The 12,398-nt window shown below is 47.1% G+C and overlaps 1 protein-coding gene across 1 annotated transcript in view; it reads right to left on the bottom strand.

Moving 5' to 3' along the window:
- Window positions 1–12,398, bottom strand: part of CPNE5 (copine 5) — a 133,585-nt gene that overhangs the window by 98,139 nt on the left and 23,048 nt on the right. The window contains exon 2 of the mRNA XM_081194239.1: window positions 500–540. Coding sequence (XP_081050365.1) covers window positions 500–540 — 41 coding nt within the window. The remainder of the gene's footprint in view (window positions 1–499; window positions 541–12,398) is intronic.

Genomic DNA, 12,398 nt, shown 5'->3' with positions numbered 1-12,398 from the left:
CATCTGTGTGAGCTGCTAAGGATGCTGTCTATGTTCCCAAAGAGACATTTCAAAGAAAATGGCATTTTGCAAGTGGAGCCACCAACCAAAGTGGAGGGCTCCTCTTTAAGGTTCTAGCCAGCCAGCCATGTTGCCAACCAGGAGTCAATGAATCCAGAACACTACCTGGCAACTTCAACTTCAACTGATGTCAATGGAAGAACTAAATTTATGTCTCAGAGGTTAAAATGAATGGGATTTAAACTGCTTAATCTTGTTCAGCATGCTCAAAGAGTGTGGTCTTTTATTCATTCATTTAAAGCATTTATAAACTTCTTTTTTAAAAAAGAAATCTGTAAGCACAGGGAGGGGGGAATCTAAGCAGTGTTAAACTCCAAGAATCCATGCATTTGAAATGTAATGCATGGATTCTACAAGAACCTCTGTGAGCTAATCACAGAAGCCCTGTAGCCAAAGTATATTTTACAAGGCAGTGAACCTATATAGAAAATGTACATACATGGGTCAGATTTGGAGAAAGTATCCTTATCCAGAAGATTTCTGAAATGAAAGAGAGAGAGGAAGAATTACACAATTTCCAGTACAGAGCAAAACTAATAATAATAATAATAATAATAAACCAATTCAATTTAGCCCAAACAACAGAAGCCGTTCTACCTAGAATAGCCTAGTGGCCAGCCTGGGTGGGAGACACCAATCTGACAATACTGTCAAGGAAGATGCTCTGTTACACAGTGGTGTAACTTAGCTCAGCACACATTGCTGACAGTGCCTGGCTGTAGTTCCTAGCAGAAGGCAACTATATTCTATATCTATCAATCATCTGTCTATCTATCTATCTATCTATCTATCTATCTATCTATCTATCTATCTATATTATATATTAATTTTCTTTTTCTCATAACAAATATCCAATATCAATAACATTCATTTTCCAGTTTCCCCCCTCCTTGTTGACTTCCCTCAGCTTCCATTTCTGGTTTGTTACATAAAATGTTACGTTCTGCTGTGTATATATAATAATGTTTTATCAACTTGTATAATCTTCTTGTTCTTTGTAATTAAAGTTGTGAATATTTATTTAAATCCTGCCAATGAGTCCATTTTTTTTTGTTTCTGTAAATATGTTGTAAAAGGTTCCTATTCTTTTCCAAAGTCACTGTTGTCCTTTTCACGCAATTTGTCCGTAACTCTGCATAATTCATCAGTTTTTCTTGCCATTGTTCTTTAAAAGTAATTTGTCCGGTCTTCCAATTTTGCACTATTAGAATTCTTGCTGCTGTTGTAGCATACATGAACAATGTCTGTTTTTCTTTCGGAATATCTTGTCCTAGAATACCTAACAAAAAAGCTTCTGGTTTTTTAACAGACGTTACTTTAAACATTTTTTTTCAATTCATTATAAATCATTTCCCAAAATTTCTTAATAATCTTACAATCCCACCACATATGATAAAATGTACCTTCCCCTTCTTTGCATCTCCAACAATTCTTTTGTTCTGTTTTATACATTTTTGCCAATTTATTTGGTGTGACATACCACCTATACAGGGACGCGGGTAGCGCTGTGAGTTAAACCACAGAGCCTAGGACTTGCCGATCAGAAGATGGGCGGTTCGAATCCCCGCGATGGGGTGAGCTCCTGTTGCTCAGTCTCTGCTCCTGCCAACCTAGCAGTTTGAAAGCACATCAAAGTGCGAGTAGATAAATAGGTACTACTCCGACAGGAAGGTAATCCGCGTTTCTGTGCGCTGCTCTGGTTCACCAGAAGCGGCTTAGTCATGCTGGCCACATGACCCAGAAGCTGTACGCCGGCTCCCTCGGCCAATAAAGCGAGATGAGTGCCACAACCCCAGAGTCGGTCATGACTGTATCTAATGGTCAGGGGTCCCTTTACCTTTACCTTTACCACCTATACATCATCTTCATATAATTCTCTTTCAGCAATATACAGTCTGTAAATTTCAAAATCACTTTCCAAAGCCTTATCCAATCTTCAAATTAATAATAATAATAATAATAATAATAATAATAATAATAATAATAATAATAATTTATTATTTGTACCCCGCCCATCTGGCTGGGTTTCCCCAGCCACTCTGGGCGGCTTCCACAGAAACCAAAAAACACTAAAATATCATACATTAAAAGCTTCCCTGAATAGGGCTGCCTTAAGATGTCTTCTGAATGTCAGGTAGTTGTCCATCACCTTGACATCCGATGGGAGGGCATTCCACAGGGCGGGCGCCACCACTGAAAAGGCCCTCTGCCTGGTTCCCTGTAGCTTCGCTTCTCGCAATGAGGGAACCGCCAGAAGGCCCTCGGCGCTGGACCTCAGTGGCCGGGCAGAACGATGGGGGTGGAGACGCTCCTTCAGGTATACTGGGCCGAAGCCGTTTAGGGCTTTAAAGGTCAACACCAGCACTTTGAATTGTGCTCGGAAACGTACTGGGAGCCAATGTAGGTCTTTCAAGACCGGTGTTATGTGGTCTCGGCAGCCGCCCCCAGTCACCAGTCTAGCTGCCGCATTCTGGATTAGCTGTAGTTTCCGAGTCACCTTCAAAGGTAGCCCCACGTAGAGCGCATTGCAGTAGTCCAAGCGGGAGATAACTAGAGCATGCACCACTCTGGCCAGACAGTCCGCGGGCAGGTAGGGTCTCAGCCTGCGTACCAGGTGGAGTTGGTAGACAGCTGCCCTGGATACAGAATTGACCTGCGCCTCCATGGACAGCTGTGAGTCCAAAATGACTCCCAGGCTACGCACCTGGTCCTTCAGGGGCACAGTTACCCTATTCAGGACCAGGGAGTCCTCCACACCAGCCCGCCCCCTGTCCCCCAAAAACAGTACTTCTGTCTTGTCAGGATTCAACTTCAATCCATTAGCCGCCATCCATCCTCCAACCGCCTCCAGGCACTCACACAGGACCTTCACCGCCTTCACTGGTTCTGATTTGAAAGAAAGGTAGAGCTGGGTATCATCTGCATATTGATGGACACCCAGTCCAAACCCCCTGATGATCTCTCCCAGCGGCTTCATATAGATGTTAAAAAGCATGGGGGAGAGGACGGAACCCTGAGGCACCCCACAAGTGAGGGCCCAAGGGTCTGAACACTCATCCCCCACCACCACTTTCTGAACACGGCCCAGGAGGAAGGAGCGAAACCACTGTATAACAGTGCCCCCAGCTCCCAACCCCTCTAGACGGTCCAGAAGGATGTTATGGTCGATTGTATCAAAGGCCGCTGAGAGATCCAGCAGAACCAGGAAACAACTCTCACCTTTGTCCCTAGCTCGCCGGAGATCATCAACCAGTGCGACCAAGGCAGTTTCAGTCCCATGATGTATATTATGACCTATGTCCTCTGCCCACTTAATCTTTACCGATTTAACTTCTTTGTCTTTAGTTTCCCATTCCAAAAGTATATTATAGGCCTTCTTCAATAGTTTGGAATTATCGTCTATGATATCCCTTTGGAATTTGGAAGCTGTGTAAGTAAATCCTCTCTTATTGTCTTCTTTAAAGATTTTGTTTAGTTGCCTGTGATGCAACCAACTCTGAAGATATTCCTTTATCTCATCATAGTCTTTAAGTTTTAGTTTTCCTTCTTGCTCAGTTAATAGATCTCTGTATGTTGGCCATATTCCTTTCTTTGTTGACGCTTTGGATGATAATGCTTCAACTATATTCTAAATCAACAGCACCCAAGTGTGTGTTTCCTTTCCACAGAACTCAGCCTTTCCAATGCAGGCAGTGGCCCATATTATCTCTTGGTATAAAGATGATGATCTACATCAGGGTAGTCAATGTAGTACCTTCTAGATATGGTAGACCCCAACTCCCATCATCTTTGACTACTGGTAGAGCTGGTTGAGATTGATGAGAGAGATTGTCCACAATAGTTGGAGGGCTCCACATTGGTTATCCCTGAGCTATGTACATGGTAAGTTATGTCCGTGCACATATGAAAGAATGGAACTGGAGGGGCTTCAGCAAACCTCAAAATATACATAACTAGTCATTCAAGACATCTAACAAACAAACAAACAAACCCAATGGTTAAAATTAGAGTATAGTTTGCTATCATTATTCAAAATGTTGTCCAATGGTATCCGCACACAGACAAAAACCTGCTCCTTGATCACAGAAAACTGAGTTACAATATCTTAATAAGAGTCCAAATGCACGGTAAACAACAACGTTCCAATATACAATAGTAGAACAGAAGTCTTCTACTTGGCATTGCTCAGGAATTCTAATAAACTCAAAAACCAATGCAGTTTTGAAAGGTTCAGTCCACCATCATGATTCAAGATGGTATCCAACTACATCCAAGCTTAGATGAAAACCATCTCCTTGATCTCATTGTGAAAAATGGCATGTCAAACTGACAAACAGCTTCAAAACGACTCTCTTGTAGTAGCAACCAAGTCCGTAGGCACATTCAATGAAGAGTTTCTTGCTTGGCTAAGTTGTTCCCAACTTTATGGAGATCTAAGCCCCATTTGTGAAGAATGCATCTGGTCTTGACGCGGGGAGGGACACACACACAAGCCCGTCTCGACATTCCTGCACATTCCAGATCCACTTCCCACATCCAGCACAAATATATGATAGGGACATGCTAAGCACATTCAGGTAAATGTGCTTAGAATCCTCCCAGCGGTTGGGAATCTTGTGTTATCAGGGTTCCTGATCAAAGGGCAAGTTCTAAGCACGTTTACTCAAATGCACTTTAGAATCCCCCTTCATGCCATCGTATTGCATGTAGAAATGTCTGAAGTGGAGCCAGCACACACAGGAGAATTGGAGTGAGGCTCCATGTGTGCCCCCTCTCCCTCCCCACTTTAAGCCTACACGTATTCACCTTGAATCCAAAAAAAGGTTTCACAAAACCATTTATTCTGAATGTAGACAGAATGTTGATTTATTCTTAATGTAGACCAGAATGTTGGCATGCAAACACCTTGTCCTCCAAGGTATTGATTTATTTATATCAATTATCTTCCCCATTGAAGAGCAGCCACCTCCTGCATCCTGAAAGATTATAGAGATTTTAGGACTTTTTCTAAAGATATTAGGGGAAATGAATGGTTGATAGCACAAAGGAACTAAATAAGGGCTCATATATTGGAATCACCTGCGAAAGTGTTTGTTCTGCATTATTGAGTCCATTCTTAAATTGCCTCCATCTGGGAATGTTATGGAATGAAGACAATGCAAACAACAATTTTATGTTCTGCTGACTTCATTTTGTAAATAAAGTAGTGAGAGCTGGACCATAAAGAAGGCTGATCGCTGAAGAATTGATGCTTTTGAATTATGGTGCTGGAGGAGACTCTTGAGAGTACCATGGACTGCAAGAAGATCAAACGTATCCATTCTTAAGGAAATCAGCCCTGAGTGATCACTGGACCACTCGTGAAACTGAGGCTCCAATACTTTGGCCACCTCATGAGAAGAGAAGACTCCCTGGAAAAGACCCTGATGTTGGGAAAGATTGAGGACACAAGGAGAAGGGGACGACAGAGGATGAGATGGTTGGACAATGTTCTTGAAGCTACCAACATGAGTTTGACCAAACTGTGGGAGGCAGTGGAAGACAGGAGTGCCTGGCGTGCTCTGGTCCATGGGGTCACGAAGAGTCGGACACGACTAAACGACTAAACAACAACAACATAGTGTTTTCTCTTTAGGAGCAATAATGATGTATCAGAATAATCCCGTACTGAAACTGTTACTGTCCTACACAGACTGCACTTGCCATGCTGACTTATGTGCAACTGAGGCTGGTGCTGGCTGAGTGGTCTTCTGTGTAGATGATGTGTGCAATTTGGACCATACTGAATGCATCATTGCTACATGTAAATATCTACAAATGGGCTCTTGTAATATGAACAGAGGGGAGGAAAAAAGGCTGCAAAAATAATTTAAGAAATTTAAATTAAATTTAGATGAAACATTTGTTCCATGCCAGGTGGTGGGTTACACTTAGACATCTTTGTGTGTTCTATGGATAGGAAAGTTTGTCATACATTTTACTATAACAGGAATTTGTCTCAGGGTTTCTAATACCAGCACCCAATGTGTCTGAACGTTTGTAGCTTCAGTTCCTTCAAGATCCCTTCCCTCCCTTTGCCCATTTGATTAATCGACAGTCCTCAAGATGACAAGATTCTGGGAGCTGTCCAGCACTTATGGTGCTGAATGCAGTCAGAAAATTCTGCACTTAAGATCACAGAACTGTAGGGTTGGAAGAGACTACAAGGACCATCTAGCCCAATGCCTTGCAATGTAGGACTCTTTTTGCCCAATGTGGGACTTGAACCCACAACTCTGATACTAAGCATCTCCTGCTCTACCAGCTGAGCTATCTCAGATGAGCTGCTACCGTAAAAGTTAGTGGGATCTTTACTGACTCGGATGAACTTTGGATTGGGCCCTAATGGCAGAGAGTGTCAGCAATGAATAGCAGAGATAATGAAGGATTAGAAAGGGCTTAATAGCATTCCAGTTTCAGAGCCAGAACTTCTCTGAATGTTTCTTTCAATAGCTTATCTTCAAAGCACGCAAGAGCACCAATTAAATGTAAGGAGATATGCAGACTGAGTGCAGAGGGAGCTTGCTTTAACTCACTGGCATACTCATTCCAAGAAACGATATTTCATTGCTTTAGAGACAGGCTCAACGTCAGGGATTGCAGCAAGTCAGGCTGTTGCATCTGGGCAATGAAGAAAGTTGCTTTGAGTCAGCACAACCATGTGGTTCAGTAACAAGGGAGATATAAAGAAGCCATAGTATTGTTTTCTCTCAATTGCTGTCAGTGAGCAGGTAAGGTGTGTTGGTGGGATTGCAGAGGGCACTGAATACCAGTCCCTGACTACAGTAAAACATGGAGAACCGAAAGCTGCAGTACAGGAAGCTACAGAGAGTACTAATTACTGAGTGATTCATCCACTGTAATTCTTTCTAAACACTCGGAAGATTTAGGGGCATCTTGAGAAGGATAATCTATCCCCTTGTTTTAGGAAGTGACAACCAGTGATTAAGAAAGCAGAAAAACTCTACTTGGCCTGTTAACACCCATGGATAATGAAATCAGAGGGGCAGAGAAATTCTGGGGAAGCTGTCAGTTATTGTTGTAATTCCCTGGACTGCAGGAGCGTAAAAGGAGGGTGGGACTGGAGGGCACGACTGCACTAGCTTTTATTTTTGGTTTTGGGTGTGACGCTTTCCTGGCACTTTTTGACATCCGATGCAGACAGCTGGTCCTACCTTGTACACTTGTCCTCTCACAAAAATATGGATGTGAAGTAAGTCTCCAGAGATGGAATATGCAGTCTCAAGTAATGCCCTGCCAGACTTGTTTCCACGCATGGGCTCTGGTTTGCAGCAACTGGTGTTGAAGCACATAGTACTTTAGAAGTGATTTATAAATAAGAAAAGTAGAGTCTTCTTTTTGACAAGACTGAAAAATGTGGAATCCATGAGCCTCTAGCTATAATGCTGCAAGAATGCTTTGGTTGAGTAGGATGTCCTGCCCTGCAGTGACAAGCTGCAATTGCTTGACAACGATGTGCAGAGATGGTAGAATTTGTGTGGGTGGCCACCGCAAATTACCTGAATGACCCGTTAAGCGTGAGAAGCATACAGAGAAAAAGAAGCCCCCTCTTGTCCCAAATGAGACAGAATAACATGCGGGGAATTGGCTGCCTTACATGCAGCTCACCCTGAAGCAGAAGAACAAGAAGTGAAGAAGAACTGAAAACAGAACAGTGTGAGAGCAAGAGAAGGAACTGAAAAGAGAAGGAAACCAAAAGACCAGAAATTAGAAATATAATAATTCCAATCAAATGGGGGCCATTTGTCCTTCAGACAGTAGTGCTGGCCTTTTGATGCTACCTAAAATACCACTCTTCTCTCAGCATTGGTTTCCTCAGGGAGTTCTTGATACATCACCCTCTTCCCTCCCTCCATAGTGTCTCTCATTTCTGCAATAATAAACAGCCCATTGGGATAGAACAAAAGCTCCTCCAGTCTCTCCACTCATTGAGCAGCTATGACTTTCTGCTGGAGGACAGGGCTTGGATAACGATCCCACCCCCAGCTCCCCCACAAAATAAAATAATACTCTATTGGCAGGGTAAGTCATACAAGGACTGCCAAAAAATACAAAAAGATTCACTGCACATGAACTAAGCAGATTGCAGCTGTATCACACTTCAAGGATGGGAAGGAAAGCTAGTTCAGAGCTGGTGAAGAAAAGCAGGAAGAGGAAGCAAGGAGAGTATGAGACAGGTCCACGTGGAGGCAGCAGAAAGGGTCAGACAGTGAAGCTTCCAGTCCCAAAGGGAAGACTTAAAATGTCTATTGAAGGCTCTCAGTCCTGTCTACCCAGCTATTTTGTGTTATACATCAGTAAAGACAATAATAGCATGCTGAAGGTCTGAGTATTCAGTCCTCAAAGCCTTAGTGGAACTCCCTGGTTCACTGGCCCCACACTCACAGAAGTGTATATTAAAACAACAACAGAGCCAGGCACCCCCTAGTCAACATTAGTCACTTTATAAATAATAACGTCTTTTGAGAGAACAGGAGACCTGTGAAGAGTAGGTAGAGCTAGAGATGCAAAAGGTCATGAGTGTGGGTGTATTGGGATCTAAGAGTGGAGAGATAAGGGGGCAAGGGCCTTGAGGGTTTTGAAGGGGATGGCGAGAAATAAAGGGAAACTAAACACCTCTATTTTCTAAAGCATCAGGCCCAAATCAGGAAACCAAATTAAGACCCAGCTAGATTATGCAGGTGGCACTGTGGGTTAAACCACAGAGCCTTGGGTTTGCCGATCAGAAGGTCGGCAGTTCGAATCCCCGCAATGGGGTGAGCTGCTGTTGCTCGGTCCCCCAGCTCCTGCCAACCTAGCAGTAAGAAAGCACGTCAAAGTGCAAGTAGATAAATAGGAACTGCTCCGGCGGGAAGGTAAACGGCATTTCCGTGCACTGCTCTGGTTTGGAAGCTGTATGCTGGCTCCCTCAGCCAGTAAAGCGAGATGAGCGCCACAACTCCAGAGTCGTCCGCAACTGGACCTAATGGTCAGGGGTCCCTTTACCTAGATTATCAGAGGAGATTGTGAGGACTAAGGAAGGTTTCAAAGCACTCTGGGAACAGGGCTTACAACTGGTGACTGAAAATAATCTCCAGAATACCGTATTTTTCGCACTATAGGACGCACTTTTTCCCCTCCAAAAATGAAGGGGAAATGTGTGTGCGTCCTATGGTGCGAATGCAGGCTTTCGCTGAAGCCTGGAGAGCGAGAGGGGTCGGTGCGCACCGACCCCTCTCGCTCTCCAGGCTTCAGGAGAGCCCCACCGCCAGCCCCACAAGCTCGGGGGACAGTGGGAGAGGCGCAGTGCGCCCTTCCCGCTGTCCCCCGACTTGGTTAGAAGGCTGGCGGGGGGGGAGCCTGCTCCTCCCCCTCGCCAGCCCCGCAAACTCGGGAGACAGTGGGAGAGGCGCAGCGCGCCATTCCCGCTGTCCCCCGACTTGGCTAGAAGGCTGGCGGGGGGAGAAGCCTGCTCCTCCCTGTCGCCAGCCCCGCAAACTCGGGAGACAGCGGGAGAGGCGCAGCGCGCCTTTGCCGCTGTCCCCCGACTTGTCTAGAAGGCTGGCGGGGGGAGAAGCCTGCTCCTCCCCGTCGCCAGCCCCGCAAACTCGGGGGACAGCGGCAGGGGCGCAGCGCGCCTTTGCCGCTGTCCCCCGACTTGGCTAAAAGGCTGGCGGGGGGAGAAGCCTGCTCCTCCCCGTCGCCAGCCCCGCAAACTCGGGGGACAGCGGCAGGGGCGCAGCGCGCCTTTGCCGCTGTCCCCCGACTTGGCTAAAAGGCTGGTGGGGGGAGAAGCCTGCTCCTCCCCGTCGCCAGCCCCGCAAACTCGGGGGACAGCGGCAGGGGCGCAGCGCGCCTTTGCCGCTGTCCCCTGACTTGGCTAGAAGGCTGGCGGGGGGAGAAGCCTGCTCCTCCCCGTCGCCAGCCCCGCAAACTCGGGGGACAGCGGCAGGGGTGCAGCGCGCCTTTGCCGCTGTCCCCCGACTTGGCTAGAAGGCTGGCGGGGGGAGAAGACTGCTCCTCCCCGTCGCCAGCCCCGCAAACTCGGGGGACAGCGGCAGGGGCGCAGCGCGCCTTTGCCGCTGTCCCCCGACTTGGCTAGAAGGCTGGCGGGGGGAGAAGCCTGCTCCTCCCCGTCGCCAGCCCCGCAAACTCGGGGGACAGCGGCAGGGGCGCAGCGCGCCTTTGCCGCTGTCCCCCGACTTGGCTAGAAGGCTGGCGGGGGGAGAAGCCTGCTCCTCCCCGTCGCCAGCCCCGCAAACTCGGGGGACAGCGGCAGGGGCGCAGCGCGCCTTTGCCGCTGTCCCCCGACTTGGTTAGAAGGCTGGGGGGGGGAGCCTGGTTTTGCGGGAGGCGGGGGAATCCCCCCGCCTCCCAGGAAAGCCAGGAGAAGCCGTGCAGCCCCTTTAAAAGGCGCGTGGCTTCTGCCGGTTTTGCGGGAGGCGGGGGAATCCCCCCGCCTCCCAGGAAAGCCAGGAGAAGCCATGCAGCCCTTTTAAAAGGCGCGTGGCTTCTGCCGGTTTTGCGGGAGGTGGGGGAATCCCCCCGCCTCCCAGGAAAGCCAGGAGAAGCCGTGCAGCCCTTTTAAAAGGCGCGCGGCTTCTGCCGGTTTTGCGGGAGGTGGGGGAATCCCCCCGCCTCCCAGGAAAGCCAGGAGAAGCCGTGATCTCTTTAAAGGGTTTGCACGGCTTCTGCGGGCTTTGGGGAGAGGTGAGGGAATCCCCCCACCTCCCAGTAAAGCCAGGAAAGCCCTGTGCAGCCCCTCCGCCAAGGAGAGGCTGCACGGGGCTAAAGGGGAAGCCAAAACAGCGAGCAGGATCCATCCCGCTCGCTGCCTTGGCTTGATCCATAGCTGCACGCAACCCCTCCGGCAGGGAGAGGTTGTGTGCAGCCTGTACGCTGCTCTTTGGGGCTGCGGGGGGGGGAAAGATTTTTTTTCTTGAATTCCCCCCCTAAAAACTGGGTGCGCCCTATGGTCCGGTGCGCCCTATGGTGCGAAAAATACGGTAATGCTTTGAAATCTGCTTCCACAAGCATCAGAGGGAATTCTCCCCAAGTTGCCCTACAGTGGCCCATCTAGTCCAGCATCCTGTTCTCACAGTGGCCACCAGAAAAGAAGAGAACGGGTCATCTTTGTTGGGTGGTGGTGGCTACAACTAATGTTCAGAATGCCTTTCTGCCAGGAGTGCATCGTTGGTGAATGTTGTTAATGGGATATGGGAAATGAAAGCGAGTGAAACTGAATGTCAATGTAGTCTCTTCACTGCATCAACAAATAGGAGAAATGAGACACCAATCAAAGTGTCATTTGTGCACAACAGCCCAAGCCACCCACATTTCTCTCCTGGGTGGTTCTAGCACTCTGACAAAAGCTGTATGCTGACAGCTTCTCATATAGACAGACAGAAATGCAAACCAAAGGATGTCAATTTCCTTCTCAGCTAGAGACTATAGATCTGGGTCGCTGAAAAGGCAACAGAGCCTAGTTTTTAGAACTTTATGATTACGGAATTATCTTTCAATCAGCTATTTGTGTATGTAACCCAAAATTACTCATGAGAGAAACAATGAGAAAAAGAAGTTATGAGTTTTGGGGACATCAGCTTTCCAAGGATTTAAAGTCCACAGAAGTACAGCCATCCACAAAGCCTCATTGCTGAAGTCACTGGAGGAAGAAAATTTAGATGGCTAAGGCTAAGGAGCCTGGCAATAATGTACAGTGTAGTGTGACAGAGATGCTAACCTGGCCTCCTAACCTGACAGGCGAGTCACTGCTGCTTACCAGGATTGGACAGTGACTGGAATGGTGCGGTGCAAACACACAAGCAGAAATAGATTGACTGCACTGGTGCATTTGCACTGCACAGCACTGCACTGCCCTCACCACTGCCTCTCTCCTCCCAGAAGCAGCAACTCGTCTGCTGGGAGGTCAGGTAAGAGTCTTTGCCCCACTGCGCTGTCCGCTACTGGAGCCTGGATGTCCCCTCTTGACACTACTAGGAAACACCTTTTGTTCACCCAAAACAATCCCAGTAGCAAATACAGGCTATGATGCTGCCACACATGTAAGCCAACACATGCCCCATGGATTTTGTAGATATCCAACCTTAAATTTATAAATTCATTTAATAAGCACAGAGAGAACACAGCTGAGTTATATCTGGGGGCTGGGAAGGCATACATTTCAAAAAGACACTAGTGCATAACAATTTTCATTCTTTAAACAAATAATGTGCAGGTCTGTACTGGATGTTCCCTAATTTCAATATTCACTTTGAAAGAAGCACATTTTTGTTAGG

Source organism: Podarcis bocagei (genome assembly GCF_964188305.1).
Source record: "Podarcis bocagei genome assembly, chromosome: 5".
Taxonomy (NCBI): domain Eukaryota; kingdom Metazoa; phylum Chordata; class Lepidosauria; order Squamata; family Lacertidae; genus Podarcis; species Podarcis bocagei.
The sequence above is the reverse complement of the archived record's forward strand: the minus strand, read 5'-3'. Positions and strand labels throughout refer to the sequence as shown.